General features: G+C 34.1%; 1 protein-coding gene across 2 annotated transcripts in view; it reads right to left on the bottom strand.

Annotated features, from left to right (window-relative positions):
- The window catches only part of ASCC3 (activating signal cointegrator 1 complex subunit 3), a 281,426-nt gene that overhangs the window by 71,843 nt on the left and 186,750 nt on the right, over nucleotides 1-22,833 (bottom strand). For both annotated transcript variants that reach the window (XM_040551468.1, XM_040551467.1), the window contains exons 17-25: nucleotides 21,372-21,491; nucleotides 17,172-17,336; nucleotides 16,200-16,286; nucleotides 13,777-13,953; nucleotides 11,490-11,715; nucleotides 7,211-7,365; nucleotides 3,972-4,070; nucleotides 3,328-3,496; nucleotides 1,220-1,440 (exon numbers count right to left, since the gene is read on the bottom strand). In XM_040551468.1, the coding sequence (XP_040407402.1) occupies nucleotides 1,220-1,440; nucleotides 3,328-3,496; nucleotides 3,972-4,070; nucleotides 7,211-7,365; nucleotides 11,490-11,715; nucleotides 13,777-13,953; nucleotides 16,200-16,286; nucleotides 17,172-17,336; nucleotides 21,372-21,491 (1,419 nt within the window). The remainder of the gene's footprint in view (nucleotides 1-1,219; nucleotides 1,441-3,327; nucleotides 3,497-3,971; nucleotides 4,071-7,210; nucleotides 7,366-11,489; nucleotides 11,716-13,776; nucleotides 13,954-16,199; nucleotides 16,287-17,171; nucleotides 17,337-21,371; nucleotides 21,492-22,833) is intronic.

Raw genomic sequence — 22,833 nt, forward strand, 5'->3', positions numbered from 1 at the left:
TCTTGAGTCATTAGCAAGCAAATAAATTAAGAAACAAAAACTAATTTCTAGAAATGGAAGTATTTATTACATCATTTAATATGAAAACCCACTAATATACACATAAGGACATATTTGTCGGGACTATAAAATCAGGAAACCTACGTTCTAGAACAGAAAAAAAATCAGAATTTCCAGCAAGTAATATCTTACCTGATTTTTAGATACATTGTTTAATTATTTAAACATTAAAAGTTAAATTATAAAGCTGATTATTCTGAGTAAATTATCATACTATTTCTCTCAAAGAAGCTCACCCTGCAGGGGGGAATACTCTGACATAAATTTATTTACAGATTTATGGTTAAATATTTTGAACTTTTAAGGTCTGTTGTTTGAACATGAAGAAACTAATATATGAAGAATTTACATACATTAATAAAGCCAGACTTTTGGCTTTATTAAAGCAAACAAACAAACAAATATATATATATATATATATACACTCATTTAACAATTGGCGATGTTGTAAGTCTAATACATAAACTTAAGATGTATCTGAGTCTTGCTTACCACAGCCTGGCATAACAAATTACAAGAAGACACTAAAATTTCAGAGATGAATAAGCGATTTACATACATGATTTTTGTTAATTTCAAAGGTTATTCTTTGGTTAAATCTTACAGTCAGATATAAATATCTTTTCCAAAGACTTTAAGGCTAAAATGTGGGTACCTAAGACAAGATGTCTGACTTAAGGTACAGCCATATGTTCACTTTGAAAACAAAATCCCAAAAGTTGAAATGCTCAGCTTTTAGGCACTTTGTTTTAAGAAATAAAACACAGGGACAAGGTGGAAGAGAAAATTGGCTCGTTGCAATTAATTGCAATTTATTTGTTTAAATAAGGGAGAGACCGGGCTAGTTGTATTGACATGGAGGGGAACTAATAGCTGTAAAACAGTACTACTGCTAGTAGAAGATTAAAGTCTAAGCAAAAAGAACTTAGGAAATGCAAGTATGGAAAAGGAAAACCAATGTCTTTATGGCAAGTTTTCAGATTTAACTCTAGTTGCACACTGATTAATATATAAAGTTGAAATAAAAGCATAAGCATTTTATATCCCGACAGGTATTAATTGGAGAAAGCAAAATTCAGTTTGCCATAGACTTCCTAGGCTTTTGGACTGCTGAAAACATACCTACACTAAATGATTCTTGTAAATCTATTTCACAAACCTTTGATGTGGGATACTTGTTAAAAACTCTAAAGATGGCTAATTCAGCAGCAACAGTCTTTCCAGAACCTGTAGGTGCTCCAAGAAGAACATTACAGTCTGTGTGATAAAGTGTATGAAATATCTGGGTCTGGATAGGATTGAAGTGTGTGAACTTGTAGAGGACTTCATATTCTCGATGTCCTAAGGCTGTGACAGGCAAAGGCTGAAGATCTAGAAGCTCTACAAACACAAGATAATCATGAGTGCACAACAACAGATGCCATCCTATAACATAGTCAGTCTATTATGAAGGTAAAGATATTAACCGATACTTCAGTGGAAAACTTAGACTGGAAATGGCTTTACCTAACATCTCATATGACATAGAATCCCCATTGGGACATTGTTAATTTCAATGAGGAATAATGAAAAATTGATTTTATAGCTCTAAGTATTTCTTGAAGTACTGTAGTTAATATTCCGACAGCTGTGAAACCAGCCACTTAAATAAATTAATCTTTTTCTTAAAACTGCTTGCTTTCTTCCAGTTGTATTAAGTTCTAAACTCACTGTATTAGACTACATGTATATGTCCAGCTTCTTATGATAACAGAATGTAGAGTTGGACTACAGCAGTCTGTATATTTCAAGAAAAAAAATCCATCTAGTTAAGTTTTTAAAATTGATGGAGTAATACAAATCAGAGGAATACAACTAAATTTTGCATCTAATCCTTAAAATATGTAATTAAAGATATAATCTCAATAAATAAACAAACAGCCTTTCAGTATATGATTCTCTGTATAACTTGAGGGCATCTGCTATCCAAACAATTAGAGACTGTGGAATCTGGGAGATGATATATATAACCAGATTGGATTTGGAATTCTACCAAATTAAGGAGACTGCAGTGATTCTGCTATGCAGATGCTTGCTTTGAAGTTGGTCAGTGTTTTTTTTTTTCTTTTTTTTTTTTTTTTTAGTGGCTGGAGGTCTCATTGTCTTTTCAGGGTGCTTCACATTAAGGTATGATATGGGAGTCATAAAATCTACCGAGGCAATGATGCCTAATATTCTTCACGTGCTTTTCCCTGATACCTTATGGCTGTTTTATCATTCCCACTAAAACTGATTTCTTGGGTTCTGCCGAGGAGAAAGAAGGTTTTCTGCCTAGCAGGGCCTCTATGTACTTCACTGTTGAGTGGGAACCAGATGGGAATTGAAATCAATTACCATAAATCCTAGAGGCTCCATAACTGGTGATGTGTAAATATCTTTCTGTTTCTTCTGAATAGTAGTCAGTGATCAGTCAATTAGATAAAAAGGTTACACATGCTTTTCCAGACAGCGTAGGTACAGTATAACAATAGCTAAACACTTCACAAACACATGTGAATTTATGCATGCCAAAGGACAACATCGTATGAGAACTGAGTATTTCTGAAGGCACTCACTTCACAGACTGCTAGATGAGCCAAATGTAATTACAGTGGAAAGGTTTTTCAATGACATCAGGCACAATGAATGTATAAAGCAATTTATGTATCCAGAAAAAAAGAATCAAAACACAAACACATGCTTCTGTGCCAAGTGTTAAAAAGGAGGGGGAGGGGAAGGCCATGGCTTGAATGAGTTGAAATTAGATGTTCAGCACTGTAACAATGCTTGCAACGAGGCATTCATTTTAGAAAAAGTAGTAAAATGTTGCATATCTTCAAAATTTTAACTGTTCTTTTCTTTGCTGAATACCACTTATAACACAACCATCCACTCTAAGATTATTTTGAACCAGTCCAGAAGAAATGCAATGCTAAGATAAGACATATTGTAATGCAGCCCAGTTTTATATAATATTTTCAATTTTCCTATGGTTTATAGTGAGCCTGGAGTAGCAAAAAAAGCCGGTATCACATTGAGCTAAAATAAGCTGCTTTTTATTCAGGATTTTAAAATTTTAGAGAGCTTTAAAGTTAATGAAAAATGGTATCAATAATACAAATATATGAGAAAATGAAATACCATATTCTTTTCTCTTACAAAAAATGCGTTAGAGATTTGTTGCATTATCATAAGGAAAATCAATACAAACAAGATGAATTGAAACAAAATGATCACATTTGAAATTACCTGTGTGGGGTGGATGCCTCTCTGGAAGAATCAAGTGTTGAAAATTTATGATGCACACAGCTTCTGCTCCTAACCATCTATCGGACACAGCTCGAATGTAATATTGAGAAGGCAGAGGTTCAAAAATTGGGATTGTGAACACCAGTAGTTGAGGTTCTTTAGTAATGACCTAATGCAAACATTGTGTAGAGAATAATTACTGGACAGACAAACCAGTAACTTGAAAAATCATACAGTTTGCCTCACTTTCATAATCATTACTAACACAAAGCAATAAAGTACGTGTGCAACTCCAAATGCAAGATATTCACATCCATTAAATATTTCACCATTGGCAGTGGATTTTGCTTCCATTAACTTCAAGGTACAAATAAGACTAATTCTTCATCTTTAACAGACAAAACTGTTACAGTCTTTCCATTTTAATCTGGAAAAAAAAAAGTCCCACCAAACGAGGAAGAGAAAAAGGGACATCTGAGATTAGGAAACATCTTTGTGAAAGTCCAGGCTTAAAACAAACATCTGAAACTAAAAGCTGTGCTGCTGCTTTTCAAATCTGATTAGCTCAAAATTCTGTTTGGCCTTAAAACTTTCCATCTCACTAACTTTACTTTTGTCTTGTTATGAGATTCTGAATCCATTACCTGCTTTTTTTGAATGATGAAGTATTCTGAATGATAAATGTGATCATTAGTAGGGTCTTCTACCCAAATCCACCAGGGCTCTCCCACAGTGCCATGTACCTTTAAGAGTAGAAAAGATAGCTTTATTATAGTTGTAATGAGGTTCCCAAGATTTGACAGGTGTATCAGGTATAGTTCCAAATGATCTAGGCTTACAAAGGAACACAGAAATGAGAGATAAGAGCAATATAACACTTCTAATTAATTTGTCTGCTTAAAGACCATATTGCATTAAGAGTTTGCCTAATGTGTATATAATATAAATGGGCACAATATAAAAGCAACTGAAACTAGTTAGTGCCTCAGCTGTCTATAAATAGACCAAACTGCCAGACTTCCCTTCAGGGCTGTAAAAAAGGATGCCTTCTTTTTCCTCCTTGTACTTCTGTCTGTTGATTCTGTGTACAGAAAAATTGACTTTTGCTGTCAGTCAGAAACATTCTCATAGTAAAAATCGGACTGCATTCTAACATTCCTCTCTCTGCCCTCTCTTCTAGAAAAAGATTCAGAACACTGTAGTTTGATCCACTCACTGCTATAGGTTAAGTGAGAAGAACATAGACAGAGCTGGCTCTTCATGAATTCCATGCCATATGTTAATACTTTATTCCATCCTAGATTTTAGCTTACTTTGTTGTGTACCTGTAGTCTTAATGAGTTATTTTGTAGTGCCAGCCACAAATGGTAGCTATTTGGAATACTCAGTCAAGAATTTTTGTTTCTTTGCCAGAATCAATTACTCATGTTCCAGTGTGCCAATTTTACTTAAATATCTATCTAGGAAAAGGAGAAAAGTGCATAGTAAAGTAATATGGAATTCATACTATTAAATGAGCTTATATTACTGATGTTTCTGATGAGGAAGGTATAAAAACAATGTGAAGGTGAAAAAATGTTGGAAGACGTAAGGAAGGCTATGAAGTTCAAAGCTCAGAATTTTTGTTATCAATGGTAAGAGCACCTTTGAAGAGTCCTGTGGAAAAACTGCATGGGGAAATAGGCTCAAAAGTAATGATTCTCAAGAGCTCTGGAGAGTTCTTAAGAACTGACGTGTACCTGTATTTTGGGCAACCATTGCCTAAAACTGCATGTTTGATATATGACTCGGCTAATTAATACTAGTTACATTATTCTGTATTTCTGCCGGACTCCTCCTGGCTGCAGTAATGTTTATTTGCCCTGTCTACATATATTTAGAGTCCCTTGGCTCTGACAGTACGGTAAGAATTTTCCACTGGGATCTGTCTCAACATTTACCGAAATACATCTTCTTGCCTTTTCCTTGTAAAGCTACGTCCAAATTTCATGAGACTGTTCTAGAATTAAGTATCCAGGTAAAGAAACAGTCTTAAAAACATAAAATGTTAGCTAAGTGAGTCATTTCAGTTAAGCATAGTATTTACATTTTTAATATTCTGATTTTACTTGAGTATTGCCATTTTTTTTAAAATTTATTTATTATTTTTGGACAGCTAGTTTTTGTATCATTTACAGCCGTACCTATAGTTTCTGACAATAGTCTTCTGAACAGCTTGCCAGGAAACTGTGTGATGATGCAGAAGCAATTTTGGACTTTCAGTGGTTGAATTGAAAAGGTAGTTATTCATTTTCAATGACCATTAAATTTTAACAGCTTTGTTTTTCTAAAGAGACAGAAGTTTCATTTACTAAAGAAAAAAAAAAGAAAGAAAGAAAAATCACAAGAAAAAAATAAGAAATAGCTACCTGACCAAAACAAACAAACAAACAAAAAAAAAAAACAGGAAAAAAGTATTGAGGAACTTTCCAAGTTTTGATGAGTATCACTTTACAAATACTACAAGAGCTCTATATGTTGAATAGACAAGATACCCACAATATTTCCAAAGCTAGGAAATACTAGGAATGCTATGTCAAAAGGTCATAACAAAGCTTGGGCGAAAACCTGTTTTCTGAACTTCAGAAGTTCAGAGATGACATATAGGAGTAGAATTCTGTGCAGATCCCTTTTTGATTTGTAAAAATCTGGAAGAATCTAAATTTTGTAGAATGAAAATAGACTGAGAAATTACTTTGTATTAATATGAAGATAGTTTAATATGTCTTTAATAGCATTCAGGTAACATGGATAAAAGATTGAATGATAAAAACCTGTTTCAATCCTACCAAAAAATACTTATAATTTACGTTAGGGATCCATTAAAATATTTTTGTAATAAATGCAGGTAGCAAAAAAAAAAATAATTAGACTTTAACGTCCCATTCACACGCTAGCTTTGTGAAGCTTCCAAAACAAAAGTAAAACCCTTCAGGCAGGGAGAATAAATTCCAATATCATCTAAATGTTTATGGAATAAAACTCTAACTTACTTGTGATTACATTAAATTTGCGAGGGGATTTTAAACTTATTTTTTAATAAAACATACTTAGTAGCCACCTTTCAGAATGATAATTTCTTTTATCTTTTAAGAGTAGAAAAAGACAAATATGCTTGTCCATTGATGTATGTTTGCCTTCTTTCTGTAGAATGTTTCAGAAGTACCAGCAACAATACAATGCCCCCATGTGGACATTTGTATTTCATTTAGATTTGTCTTAAATCTATTTCTAATTAACAAATTCTGAATGAAAGGGTATGGGTACATGTGTCCAATTAATACAATACCTTGTGTTTAAATTTTCACTGTAAAACATAGATGAATATAATTCCAAACATATCTCAGCTTTTCTGTTCAGGCAAGTACAATTCAGAAAAGACACTGATGTGAATATACATTTGTGAAGCCATGGAGAGCAACAGAACTTGGCATACATGAACTGTATTTCAAGGCTTTATTTTCTGAGTTTGACATTCATTCACAGTTCAGAAAGCCATCTGTGTCTCCCTTTTCTTTGCTCTCCTTTTTGGGCATATAACTCTGTGGGCAATAACTCACACCCAGTACAAACTCAAATCTATGTGTGATGCTATTAATATACCAGTATTAGCACTTGCTTCAACATGTTATAAACATGGCAACCTTGTTACAATTAATGGAAATAAAAAGATGATCTTTGGCTGCCTTCTTCCAGAAACGTCTTAAAGGTTGTGCCATTTCTGTTATCAAATTTGCTTTTTAGAGAAAAAAAAAAAAAAAATCTTATCCAAACAGCTATGGTCTCCCTGTGACTGAAGCTAAATGAATGTTTCTAGGCCTCCACATTTTTTTTTTTTTTTTACCTGATCATTCCATGTGAAGTCAGGAGTGATGTTCAGCCGGACTCGGAGCACTGTGCGGGTAATTGGCTGAATTGTTGCTTCCATTGCAATGGAGGGGATTTGATGGACACACTGTTTTACCTTTAACCCAATCTTCACATGATGCAGCATATGACCTGCCAAGAAAACATTAGTGTAACAAATTTGCATTTACGGGAAAAATAATACAATTCTGACTTTCAAATAGGCTTTTAGAGAGGAATATTATTGCTTGCTTGTTTTGCTCTTAGGTGTGTAAATGTCTGACTCTCTTGACCTGGCATGTCTGAGTATTTTGTAATACTTAACTTGAATTAGCAATTTAGAGCCTAGAAAAATCAGTGTTAACCCGCCTGTTGGCTATAACTAAGGGGTTAAAATAACTATTAAGAATTCACTTTGGAAACATATTATGTCAAGCTAGTTCCCTTTCCTTTACTGACTTTTTGACCAGGCTCTTACTAAGCCATATAGCTGTTTTTTAAAGCTTGAATACTGACCTTTTACTTAATGAAGGACACACATTTGAGCTTCTACAATTCCTGTGTAGTGATTCGAAGTACACAGGACACTAGTTTCATAAAATTGAATAAAGGTGGTTAATAGCTTAAAATTCATGCAACTAATAATCATCTCACAGCAGCTCTGATCTTTCGGAATACACCAGTGTGTAACCAAGCCAAAGGAAAAACTAAACACTGCACTGTATTTTATTTTCTATCACAGTCATGGTAACTAAGGCAAGAAAGGAATCATATATATGTATATATACATATACATATATATATATATATATATAATTCCTAGTTGTATTTTACAGATGAAATCTTTGTTCCCTTGCTCTTCATTTCTTCATTTTAAATACAAGCCAATGTATGTAGGAAGCAGTGTTATTCTCCCCCCCCCCCCCCCCCCCCCCCAAAAAATGTTGCAACTGCTAGTTTATTTAGGTAAAGAAGACTGATTAATCATATTTTCACTGAAATCGCTTATCTAATTACTTGGAGCACATTTTAAGTTTTAACTATAATGGTCATAAGTACTCACTGTTGGCAGCTATAAGTGGCTACTGATGTCATTATGTGGCTCCTGTGTACACTCTCTGATTGAAAATAAACAACCACCCCAAAACGAAGAAATCCTATTATTTGCATTATGTGCAAAGTGATAAGGAGATATAAACTTTTTCTTGTTATTGCACAAATTTTAGGAGCATAACAACTTGCAATTAGTATTTCTTTTATTATTTGAACCTTGCCTTTCCCTCTTCAGTTTTTCTTATTTAACAAACTGGCAGATTTTGTCTCTCAAAGTATTTATTTATCTATACTATTTTGTACTGAATGGTGATCTTGCTTAAGAAGCAAAACACTAATGCAGGAATTTTAACAGCTTTAATCAGTTTAATTTGTAGTTGGTACAACAAGTGCACCTATTGCAAGTGGATGGACTACTGAAGAACAAAACAATTACATTGGTACATGTTGGTAATGCAGGCAGTATTATAGCATACTTGCACAATGACTAGCTTTTGCAATTAGAGATAAAACATCAGAAATTTTGCTATTTAAAGGTAGGTGCCAATCTTCAAAGATATGAATTAATTGGTTATGTACACAGGTAGATTTCTTCATGCCAAAAATCCCTTTCTGTAACATAGTGTGTGAGGTGGACTTCCGTGTCTATACAGCACAGTACTGAGGTTTTGTATAGGTATCTGCTAGGGTAAAATAAGGCTCCTCTCCCAAATTCTTCTTGTTAAAATCATTATAAATCTCTCTCTCTCTTCTCTTTTTCATTCTTTTTAATAGTTATGAGAAGCTATCAATGGTGTTTAAGAAATACGAAAACCTTATAAACTAAAAGATGACTGTTTGAGAAAATAGGTATACTTAACAAAAGAAGAATAAATTTTGCTTGTTCCACAAAGACTGTCAACTATATTCTGAAAACTGGGACTGTATATTTCAAATGCCACAGTGATTTCTTGGCATTTCAGAAACTTTATGGTTACATTGCAGTAGCGAGTCAACTGTGTCTAATATATGGCACATTGGAATCCAGGACCTGTGCACACAACACGCTCTTTGACGGGGAGAGTTGTCACCCAGTGGATGCATTTGGCTCTCCCTAGGACATGGTCTGAGCTAGCCAGCCACCTCCTGTCTTTTTTATTCTATCTCCAGGGTGACAATAACATTTGAAAAGGAAGAAGCAGTAACACTGAAACTTGGACTACGGTGTCAGAATCACAGAATCACAGAATTGAAGGGGTTGGAAGGGACCTCGAAAAATCATCGGGTCCAACCCCCCTGCAGGTTCCCTAGAGCAGGTTGCCCAGGTAGGAGTCCAGACGGGCCTTGAGTATCTCCAGAGAAGGAGACTCCACAACCTCCCTGGGCAGCCTCTTCCAGTGCTCCGTCACCCTCACTGTGAAGAAATTCTTTCTCATGTTGGTGCGGAACTTCCTGTGCTCCATCTTGTGGCCATTACCTACCCCCACAGACCACTGAAAAGAGGTTGGCCAAATCCCTCTGTCTCCCACACCTCAAGAATTTATACACTGTGTTATACACTATATTTATACCTAAATATATGTCAGAGAACAAGTCAGCACCTGGAAGCTGTACCTTTTTCATTTCAACATGGCTTTGAATTCCAACAAAATGTACAAGGCAAGCAAAGTCTTAGTGAAAGAAAAAGAGGAAGGACAAGAGGAAGTATGTCAAGAAGCAGTACTTGACAAAGATGCACAGGACGACTTGCTTTGGCATTTATAATGCTGAAGAACATGAAATATCCTTATATGTAGTCACCAATGACTTGTTTTTACTATCAAAACCCAATTCTCACCTACTTTGAAGCTAAGTAAATATAAAACAAACCTACACGTTCTATATGTATATTAAAATGTTTCTATCTTGTGAATATTAGATCCACAAGCTGAAAAAAGCAAAGTAGTTTTGTATTTTAATACAAATTTCTTGCTTCTCCAAGGCTAGGTACAAGGAGAAACTAGCATTAAAAGAAGAGAATAAAAGCACTAACACAACTCATGGAAAAATAAGTTAAGCATTAAAAAAAACTACAAAAATACACAAATTAACAATTTGTGAGATACTTCTGAATGAAAAAAACACTGTAATGCTAGCACTTAAAATATTGTATTTTTAATACATTTAAAATTATTATGTATTATAATATACAGTTTAAGTGAGTTTTAATAGTTTTTTTTTTCCCCTCATAGTCCTTTGTTTTAACCTAGTAAATAAAAATATACTCTCTAATTCTGCGAACTTCTACAGTTTTATCTAACTTTTTCAAAATTAATTTTAGGCACATAATAAAGCGACTTAAGTTAGGAGCGTAGTCCTCTTGTCAAATCAGAAATAACATACCTAAGAAGTAGAGACTATGAAATGTGTTTTCATTGTAAAAATTAAATTAAAAAAAAAAAGGCAGTTTGTTTCCAAAAAAAAAACCTGGCATTACAAGTGCAATGAAAGTCCAAGATCTAAACGATTTGCTCCCAAATCAGAACAAATATACTAAGATAGGAAAAAGAAATACATTACAAACATTTTTTTCCTCAATTTCAACCAGCTGGTGGGTATTTTATCCACAGCAGTTTACATGGACATACCAGAAATTGTCATTATATTTATCAGTAGGCTCGTGGATTTTCTCATTTTCAATATGTCAAAACCCTTAAAAAATTAAGGTTTTTCTGCAATGACACCAATGACAATGAATTCTCCACGTTCAATGAAAATTAATGCTGCGTCTGGGAAGCAGGCCATTTAATGAGAGCACACCTGGACATAATCTGCCTTTTTTTTATTGTTAATGCTATTTCATTAAAAAAATCCAACTTGAAAAAAAAATAAACAGATGACTTTCATAGTACTGTTTTACTTAATTAGAGCAAGAAGGGTAACAAAATGTATATATTGACATAAATACATATATAAATATATGTATCTGTGTATATATATATATGTAAAGACATATCAATATCCATGTCCATTCTAAGTGTGTGCTGGGATTGGCAGGACATGGGCCAGTCTCACCCATATTACAAACACAAGCTGTGGAGACTGAATAAGCCTTCTTTATTGGACAGACCATAATACCATGTTAATGTGTTTCATGGCTTCCAGACCAGAGTGGGTTTGGTTTCCTAATGAATGTCTCAGACTTAGTTCTAACTTGACTATTAACTTCTAATAGTTTAAGCAGATCAGCATTGCTGATTTCTCACCTATTTCATCTTTTCTCATGTCCTTCATCTTGTCTACAGTGAGATTCTTCTCTTCCAACTTTGAGAGGACTGATGGTGGTAACACGGAGAACTGTCTCAGAGGGCTAACCCAGCCCCACAGCCGCTTGTCAATGACTTTGCTGAGATTCAGTAGTCGATATGTCATTGCAGGCCAACGTTTCCTAAGGGCAATCTCAAAAAGAGCTCGAACAATACGAGCTGCATTCTGGAGAGCAAAAAAAAAGGCAAAAATGTTGTAATTCACTCAAGTATTCTTTGTAAAATGAAAAGGAACCCATAGACTCATCTTTGACCAACCATAACAATAGATTTTTCTCTTCAAACTTATTTCAAACACTCTTGAAAACTTTATTTTTTTTCCATTACTGTCTAATGGCAGAACTACCTCATGATTGCCTACAGAAATTATGAAAAGAAACATGTGCAATTAATTACAGTTGTAGTGGCAGGTCTGTCATAGGATTTTGAACGAACATTAGGGAGTTCTACTTAGTATCCTCCTCCTTCTCCCCCCATAAAATACACATCTGCAAGCTTGGTTTAACTGGAAATTCAAGATTTAAGATTTTACCTCTGTTATGCTTCCGTAATACCCACCCATTTCACACTGAATTTCACAACATCTCCACAGACGTTTAATAATTTTTTTTCTAAATATATTACAGTCTCCCAAGCCTATTGCATATGTATAACTAAACTGTATAAATCTGCTTTGGAGTTGGAAAATTAATTATTAACATAAGCTTGAATGAGGTCAGTCTTATCTTGAAAACCTAAGTTATGATATTCATTTCATAAGCTTATCAAGCTGTATTATGAAGTTGTGGGTTTTCTTTTGATTTTTTTTTGGCCTACCATTACTGTGCCTGGATTAGCAATCCTGTTCTTGATTCATGTAGTAGAATACAATCTTTCTCTACTGGCTCTTGAATGCCAACAGGAATAAAAAATAGAAAATTATTTGGCCATGATAGGAAGCATATGTTACTAAAGAAGCTTATTTCTTTTACTTAGAAAGGATGAATGATTTTCCAAATAGTCACTATTCAATTAAAAAAAATTGCAAGTTGTAGCACCGGTTCCGCGTGCACAAGTTATGAAGGTTTGAGAAGATCATGTTTGCCTCACTAAAAATGTTATAATTGAGACAGACAAATAAAAGCAATTGTTTTGAAAGCAAAGATTAAAAGAATCGTACTGAAGATGATCTTGCTGTGCAAGTACCACAATTTTTATGATGTGTGTAATGATTTCAGACTCATTTAAGCCCAAATGTGCTAGGAAATGTAAAGACTTCTGAAGAAAATGTTGCTATGAAAATCTTGCTGGCGAACGTATATACTTTTGAGTATTTAACTCTGACCTTTAGCACTGACTAAATGCAATTTTTCAATTAATTCTGTCCAAAATGTTTTTTTTAAGGATAAGAGATAAAGTATTCAATGCAACACATTCCATATACATTTATTTTTAAATTAAAAAAAAAAAAAAAAGACAGGATGACCTAAAAGGTAAAACTTTGTAATCTATTCCATACACTTATTAATGTTGCATATCTGGTATCGTCTATGATATTTTGTCACTTTCAGTGTGTTCTTCAAGATTCATAGTTCTAAAATTTCAAGCAACACCTTTTGCATTCTAAGATGGTCTCTCTAACTCCGTAAGCAAGCAGTTCTGTGTCACAGACTTGCAGTTCTCTTTCTATTCAATGTTATAACTAAACATGCTGTATAGCTATTGACCAGTCATCTGTCAAATTAAACCAACAAACAAATATATGTTGATATACAAACTTATACAGTAAGTTCTAGCAATAAATTTGTAATAGCCTACCTTTCTTGTGTAAAGCAAAGATGTGAATAAGACACAAATTTATGTTTTACAGAAAGAAATATAAAAGCACACAAAACAAACACAGATTGCAACAGTTTTCCAGATTCAGAAGAAAACCCAGTAAGGTAAGAATAACATTTCTCACCAACTATAATTAGAACTACTAAATATAATAAGACTACAGGGGTAATATCAATGAAAGGAACATTCAAATTTAACAACAATAAAAAAGCAGTAATCTCCTAATGTAGAATTTTGCATTATTTTTCCACTTAGAAGTATACCACACTCATGGAAGGCTTTTATTTTCAAATCGATTTGCATAAAAAACAGTCCAGCTTAAGGTCTACTTACATAATTGTAAACATTTGAGAGAATGAAAACAGTGGAAGGCAGCAACAGATACATAAAAAATACTGACTATTTTTACCTGTGCAACATATGCAGAATCTGAAATAAGAGAGAAGCTGTCCATCTCCCCTCTGCTAATATATGTTTGAAGGAGGATATTTATTTTTCCGTAGTTGTTTTCCACACCTCCAGGAGCAGGAAGTTCACAGAAATCATTCAATAAGGTATCCAGTTCTTCTATTTCTTCTTCTCTTACCTAAAACACAATTATACACTATGAAGAGGCTGGAGGAACTTGATAAAAAAACTTTTATACTAAAATCAAATTTTCCTTATAATATTGTTACATTATTTTTAAATTAAGTCTCTAGTTTTAAGGGGGGGGGGGGGGGTGGGGGAAGAAGCAAAACCACATCTTCCAGAATGTAGCTAATAGGTCATAATTGAAACTATCTTAATAGTGACACAATTACATTTTATTATTCATCACCATCTATTAAAGTTGTCATTGACATACAAAAATTTGATATGCCACAAAAATTGAATCTTCTGACCCCACCATCCTTCATCTGATGAGATTTCATTTTTTATTTGACCAGAGTAAAACCTCTGTCCATCTGGATTAGGGCAATTTTGAATTAACATTAAATGCATTCATTATAGTTACATAGTTTGCATGTGGCATAATACATTTTTAACTCAAAACTGTGAAGTACTATGATTCATGATATTAAAGTTTTCACTGTTAATAAGATTAAGTCTTAATATGAGTAAAGAAATATTCATATCTATGGTTTGAATAATGCATAACATTTTACATTCTCCCTCATGACCCTTACATGGCAAAACCAGCATAAATCTACATATTCTTTGATTTACTGATAGTCTGTTAGTGTAAAACTTATTTAAAGAGGGTAAATGTTTGGTCCCTGCAGGGAACCAGCTGAAAGCAATTTTCATTTGGACCTGGCTACCTGACATACAAAAGACTTTAAGACAGTTGGGTTAAAAGCGCAAACTATCCAGCCACCTATAGAAAAGAAAAAGATGAAGGACGTATCCTTCAGTCACAGATGGCTCCAGTGTCAGGGGAATATTATGCTCTACTTACACCAGCAATTTTGGTAAGTTTTTCTGGTCTTGCATAGCACAGTACAGGTAAAGTCCAGATTGACAATTCAGCTACTACTGACCTACCTATCTCAAGATACAGAATTTTAAAAGGTATTATGGAGACATGTTTCTTATTAGCAAAAGTCACAATTCATATCACAAAGAGGGATAAATTCTGAGTTACTCTTGTGCAAATCAGTTTAATGCTCAGAGCTCCACAGCTAGTGAATCACAATAAACTGGAAATGATGTTGCACTGATGCCATACCATACGAATCTGAGAAAGCAAGCTGGAAAAACTGTTTTAGTCAAGAAGCATCACTACTGACTTTACTACAAATATAGAAACATATCACATCATATTTTCCATATGTTTTCCTTTTAAAAATTCAATTATGCTAAATTTAGATCCAGAAAAGTAATATCACAATCATGAAAAAAAACGAACCATCTTTGAAAATGTTGCATGTATCACTGTGAAACCTCACTGCTTATTATCTTCTCTAATACAAGAGATTACAAAATAAAATTTCTCCATTAGATAAAGAGATGGCAATGCTCAGACAATGTGTGTAAATATGTAGATGTTGAGAGATTTACACTGCCAATTCACAGAGCCAGGTGAATGAGAGCCAACTCTGATCTGAAAGTTGTATAATTGTGCTAAAATGGCAATGAGCCCAAGATAATAAACCCTGTGGAGCCTGGCTTGCACCTCTATGAGATGCAAGCATGGGCAAACAAGTTCATGCCAGCTTGCAATGTATTGTATTGTATCCTATCCTATCCAGAGAGGAGGCAGAAAGGGAGGGTGGAAATGAACTGAATGTGATAGTACAGTAATGTTATAGCCTGCACAACAGAATCTGTTAAAACAACTTTCCAGATTTCAATGTTGAAAATAATTTATCAGAATTCATCATTCTGATAATCTAATATTATCCTCTGCATAAAGTATATCAGAGTTAAATTCACTGAGTCCTGCCTCATTTCTGATACAGCAAATTGCTCTAATATTGATTTAGACTTCAAACAGAAAAACTATCTCATCCATGGGTGCACCATTCCAATGGACACTTATCTTCACCTGTTAATAATTGAGAAGCTGAAAAGTTCTTAAAAGCATTTAAAAGGAATTCTCAAAGATCCATAACTAGTTATTAAATGTGCACTACAGTTCATGCTGAACTACATATAAATTTGAATGAGAGCATATATAGTTCTTGGCAATCATTCCTACCTAGAAAATATGTTTTATCTTAAAAAACAAGACTTTACTATTTAACGAAACTTCAGTCTATAGAATAGGCACTTACTATTTATGGAGTGAGTACTACAGAAGTGTCTAGTTCTAAGACATATACTTTGTATGAAATGATATAACTTTACCTTTATCTGTTCAAATTCTTCGGCTTTTGACACTATAGCAAGAATGTCACCTTCTGTTTTATGAGCATCAAACAATTCATTGAAAGTCTATTAAAATAAAATGAATTGATTTAGTACTGACAAAAAAAAAGTATATATAACACAAAAGAAAGAAACATTAACCAAGATTTTTAAAGGCATTTGACTTTAAAAGGTAAATAAGATGGATGAGCACAGTGATACAATTTAAACTGGAACAATTTCCAGAATGTCTTCTTGCTACTGTGAGAAAATTAGTCACATCTAAACTCAGGAATGCAAAATTGAGAGACATGCAATCTATGGCCATTAAAAAAAAAAAAAGAAAAAAAAGGTATAGGATATATTTGAGACATATCTGTGTGACTAATTATACATAGTGACAGTAAACAGTCAAAAATGGTTAATGCTCTGATTTTTCAGCATTTATGCAAGAAAAAATATCCATTTGTTACAAAGAAAAGGTTTTAAGATGAAATGTGTACTTTAAACCAAGCTTACAATACTACACAGTTTTGTACAAATGCATCTTTGTTACCAATTTACAACACAGTATAATTATGGTAGCAAAATTTGTTTAAGGTTGCACATGGCAACCTGATAAGATTTTCATTCAGGAAAAACCTTTTCATTACCAACCTCTACAGTTGAATGTGCTATCATGTACCAATGGTTGCACATACTGTTGGTATCAAAATGTTTCTTACAATTCACCTAAAAGTAGGCAGAGACTATAGAAATTTCATATCAACTCCTATTTTTCAATGTTGCTTTTTAATTAATTTCTGTCTTTTTGTCTCTATTCTCTCTCTCTTCCTCCCTCTCTCTCCATTTTGGTAAACATGATCTGAAAATATATTTAAGAAATCAACTACATATTCTGTGATATCTTACAACTGGTATAGGTTCAAAAATAAGGTAAAAAACCCACAGAAATAGAACGACATATTTTACCTCTATAGTATTGTATTTAATATAGTAGTGGCTGGCAGTTCTGCCTAAATCTGTTGAAGAAAAAAAGCCAGTTCTTTCTTCAAAGCGAATCATGCGGGCTTTGTCCAGTTTTCTGCCAACTTCAATTACCAGTTGTTCTCTGTGCTTTTCTAGACCTGGATCCATCTAGATGCCAAACACACACAAAGTTATTTGTTAAAAGGAAAAAAAAAAAAAAAGTGTAAGTGTTAAATGAATGATTTTATTGAAACAACTCAGTACTAAAAAGCCAGAAATCAAATAAAAGTTAGGTACAATTCTTAAGTCAAGATTTTCTCGAGTTCTCACTAATTACAGCTACATTCATGTTACTGACCAAAACCTGACTGTAGAGGACAAAGAAGGCAGAATAATATTTCTTTTATGATGCTTTGAGGCTATCAATATGTTGTAGACTGATAATATTGCTAATGAAACTGGTGTGATTATGAAATAAATATACAATTAAGCCTTTGAAAGAAATTTTATTGGAAACATATTCTTCGTGAAATTATCCTTACAGTATCATTTCACAAAAGCATGCAATCTTATGGTATCTCTTCTTCATGAAAATATTTTGGCTGATGCTATACCCTGCCTGGGTATCTGACATGAGAGTGGCTTTGATTGTATCACAAACAGAATAAGCTTCACATTGGATTGCTGAAATGATTACTAACAAAAAAGCTCTAATGTCTCCAAAAGCTTTGAGAATGCTGTCCTCAGCACCATTTCTATTCATACCAAAGTTCAGGAACTTAGACATTTTGTTGAAGTAACAACATACATTATCTCAGTAGTACATACAAGATGGGGCAAAACTCCCATCTGAATGGGTCTGTTGTGTAACTGGGTGTTTCCAAATCATGCACCTGGGGTAGCCTGACTGACTGGGATGGGTGAAAATGGATTAATAGTCACGTTAACCTTCTGGTATATATGCACCTGAGATATGGCTCTAATTACACCGGCAATGATAAGTCACCAAATTTGAAAAGACTGAAACTGTTCTAGCACACAGGCAGCATTCTTGTTTCTGGGCTTGTACAGCTCAGATTCCTACAGAGAAGTCATATCAACCCTCTTGGTAAACCTGCACCAGAGATACATGACCAAACTGCAAAAAGGACCAAGCTCAAAGAGTTGCTATACCTTGGTTTGTTCTCATTTTCTCTGGAACAATATTCAGTTTCACCTTTTTGCCGAAGTGGTTCATCTGGTGGCTGGTGAAGCTGCAAACGAATACAGTCATTTCCCCAAAACAGCTGCAAGACTAGTTCCTAATATTCCCTGTCTCTGCCATTTGCTCCGAAGCTGTTTCTCCTTAGTTATGGCTTGCCTTAGTTTCAAGTCAAAAGATAAGATGACAAAAGTCTAGAGTGCTTTTCTCAATAGTAAGTTATGCATTGAGGTCAGATTTCAGAGCAGAGGTGGTCAAAAAAAAAAAAAAAGTGATCAGGATGCCAGATGTTTAACATTTCATAAAACTAAAGAGGAAAAAAAAAATCAAAACACTTCCCTACTCCTGCCCTCCTTTGGCAGCCCAAATTACCCGCCAATCTTTTGCCTTACATACAAAAAACCCTAAAGCTGTAACAGTAGACTAATATTTTTTTCACAAATACAAAGGTTTTAACTTTAAAGGAAAGGTCACCAACTTGAAAAGGCCATGAAACAATATTCCAGTTCAGAGAATCCATGGGTAGTACTCTTCTTGTTGAACTACCCTAATTAGAAATCCCACAGAGTAAAAGATCCAGCCTAGAACAGCTCTAAGCCATACTCTTAGAAACAACCCTCGATGTGTCCACTGCAAGAAACTGAGCAGGTCTGGAGTACTAAAACAGAAACGTAGGGCTTACGGGGACAAAAAGCTCTGCTTAACTGTGGAAACAACAAAAAGCGCAACCAAAAAATACAGGAGAAAACAGAAAAAGGAGTTAGTTTAAAACAGCTCCCACCTGTTGTTTGGAACCCTAAACAAAAGAGCAAAAGCCTGAAATTCATACCAAAGGCTTCCCTGATCTGACACTCACATTTGCTCCACTCTTTCCTCCCACTCTTCGTTTCTTCTTGCCTCTCACCATAAGTTTTGCCCACTTTCTTATCTCAGTAAAAGGCATTATCGGCACTTCTGGCAAACAATATAAAAAGTTGCTAATCAAAGCAACGGGGCTGGAGTAGCCTGTGACTGGGCAAGGGCCAGAATCTGTTTCTTGGGGAATGAATGGTACCACCCTGGAGAGAACATGCAGGGCACATAATGTGTTGGTGCACAGTGGGTGCACACTTGCCCCTCTCTCCCTGTGCAGGACAACACCCCCGGTTGTGTGGACAGGCTGGACCTTTCCTGCCCTGAAGGAATCCTTGGATGTGGTGAGTGCCGCCTGGCTTCCTCACCTTCCTCAGAAGGGGAAAGGAGGACGGGTTTGCATTTTCTTAGTGCCACTGAAGAGCCGAGAAGAGTGTGACGCATGGCAGCTATGCAGATGTATGTGTTCTGAATGGGTACCACTGGCTGTCAGCCAAAACAAAGACAGAAATTGGCATACTGCAAGGTTACTAAGAAACAATAATACACCAATTATGAAAACTGAATACCTGTAACTAGAACAGGAGGAACACAATGACCTACGTGAACAAATCTATGGTTATGCCCACAGCTAGCACTATACCACCCATATACTTTCTGCCTACAAAACATTAATAGCTTTGAAGTTCAAAACTGTTTTTGTAGAAAATGAGGGGACTGGCATTGGGTTTGCTCCTACGTGACTGAATAACACTTCAAATTGATGTAATTTGTTGTTGCCTTAACACAAAAATAGGAATATCTTTTATTAGCACATCAAATCAGAAGGATAGAGAGGAGGTCAGTGGCAGGAAAAGCCAAGTGCTGTCCATCTCCACTTTCTCAGCAGCTGAATAAAAATGCACAAGCAAGGGAAGGGGGAAACAACTCCTATTAATTATTTTTTAAGTTTATAGAAAATATTTCTGCTAATGCTTTATTACTTTTTTCACCAGGTACTATATCACCATGGTTGCATTTCTTTTTAACTAAAATTAGTCAATAACACTGGAGGAAAATACCTGGTTAAAAAAAGGGAAGAATTTATAGGAATGGGATAACAACATTCTTTTCACTAACAAAGCAACTTTTTTCTTTTCATTTATCTATTACTTTGTGACTTTGGATAGTGTTAAATTAACATATAGCAATGTACTATATTGCTTTTTTGTAAAAAACAGATTTGAGATGACCAGAGAAGGCCTAAAGGTGCATACAGAAGCTTGCTTAAACCACAGACTACCTACTTCCACTCTAACTTCTGCTATCAGCCACAAAAACTATCTGAAAAATCTCTTAATATATATCTCCACATGTCACAATGACTGAAACAGCAGTTGCTCACAATATCATGATAAATCACAAAGGTCACAAAACAGATTCAGGACGTGAAATAAACTGCAGTTACTATGTACTTGTGAGTTTCATCTGCACTACACTCAAATTACCTGTGTCCAAACTATGATAACATTAAATGCTTTTAATCAGCTATACAGGAGGAAAAAAAAAAAAAAGGCAACAATATTTAGATAATCTATAAACTATGAAAGTTCCTAAAAATTACAGAGAATCAACTGAACTTGAAAAAAAAGCATGTAACTCTGTTCTGATTTATATTAATGCATAGAACACTTCTAAATAAACAAATAAAAAATGAAAATAAATCAATAACAAATTTTACAATTACTAAATCACAAGAAAAAAACAACAAAAAATATAATTGATAAGATGTCATGGGATGAAATATTCTGGAACAGAATATGACTGAAAAAAAAGCAAGCGACTCAAGAACACTTTATTTTATCATTTATATTTAGCCTACAATACTGAAACAGTGACGGTAGGCCAACTTAACAGAAACTATCTGATAAAAATGAATGTCATCCTCTGAAGCATAGCTTGACCAGCTAAAATATATTTTATGTGAACAGAAGGGACCTCTTAATTTAGTGGTAAAAGTACTCCGCTGCAAAAAATATCTTTCTTTTTCTGAACATTTTAAAAGAATTGCTGATGTCAGGTAAGTAGAAATAGCAAATATTTATCCTCACATCAGGGAAGGATTACAGACCCTGAACAGGTTACAGATTTTTTTAAAATGCATTTTATACCTGATAAGCTTTGTGACTGATGCCATATACTAATGGATTTGCTCTCATCCGTACATAAAGATAAGTGTAACTTATCCACTTTACTGCTTCTTCCACATTAGTTACTGTTCCAAGAGCAATCTGAAAATAGGAAAAGAGACAAAATTAAATGTATATACTACAGCTGAATGTAAATATTTGGCTGAAAACATACTGAATTCAGTGCATTAGCATTAAAGATAGTGTCAGTACACTTCCAACATAAATTATATTAAAATAAGCATAGAACAATATCTTGAACCACTTACACATCTGCATCTTATGAACATCTAATAATGGTAGATAGTAGCCCACATGATCTTTTCTACTGCTTATGATATTTATAATTAAAAGAGAATACTGAGCTAGCTTATTACAGAAAAAAAATCGTAATTCTTGAGTGAATATGATCAGGGTAATTTAAAGAAGAACACCTTAAAAAAAAACTACAGTTAAAAGATTAACTTTCATACAAATGTAAACACACTTTCTGGTCCTAACCCAAATCTTACTGACAGTCTTTAGGATTTTCTTCATCATACCCCTGTATTCGGCCATCTGTTTATACACAGTTGTTAAAAAAGTCTGTTCCTTTTGTATCTGGCAAGTCGAACATACAGATACCTGCTACTTTTTTTTTTTTTTGTTATATCAAAACATAAAAAAATTGAATAGGTAATACACACATAAATATATTTCTGTATTTTTCAAGGCCAAATCAGGTATACGAAACAGTTTTTTATTCCGTAACTTCTTTTGATAATTCTGTAGTTGTTTTATCATCAAATTACTTACTACGCACATTTTTACATGACAACTTTAGCTCTATTTTCTGTTAGTTACATTAACGATAAGCAATTTACTGCTTATTCCAGTTCACCTGATTTTAGCAGGAGAATTTAATATTTATCGTATGCTCCATTAACAAATATTTTTTGGTTGTGGCTGGTTCCATAAAACATGAAAAACCCCTCCTGCTGAAATTTTGTGATCCATTATTATATATATTTTTTACTGTTATTTTTGTTTTGTTGATGTTTGGATTTCATGTAAACACTCCTGACTTGGAAAACTAAAAAACTCCATGCAACTGTAAGTGATTTCATATGCATGTTCAGATCCAAACATCTAGACCTCAATAATAATATCTATATTTTTTAAAATAATGCAACTACTTACTATTCAAAAATAATAATGAAAGCTCAGGTAAAATAACTTAAAACCTTGTTGATTTCAATGACTTGGGAGTCAGTGAAAGCTTGTCTCACACATTTCTGAAGTGTTGTTGTGTTCAACACCATAAGAGGTCAGGGGAAGACCCATTCTGTTGTTTTTCTAATTAGATAGCTACATAATGCACTGAAGTAACTAAAAAAGACATTATTAAACATCTAGCTTTTCATAGACTACTATAGGGAAAAAATCTAATATAGCCCGCACATTA

Source organism: Cygnus olor, chromosome 3 (assembly GCF_009769625.2).
Source record: "Cygnus olor isolate bCygOlo1 chromosome 3, bCygOlo1.pri.v2, whole genome shotgun sequence".
NCBI classification, from domain to species: Eukaryota; Metazoa; Chordata; class Aves; order Anseriformes; family Anatidae; genus Cygnus; species Cygnus olor.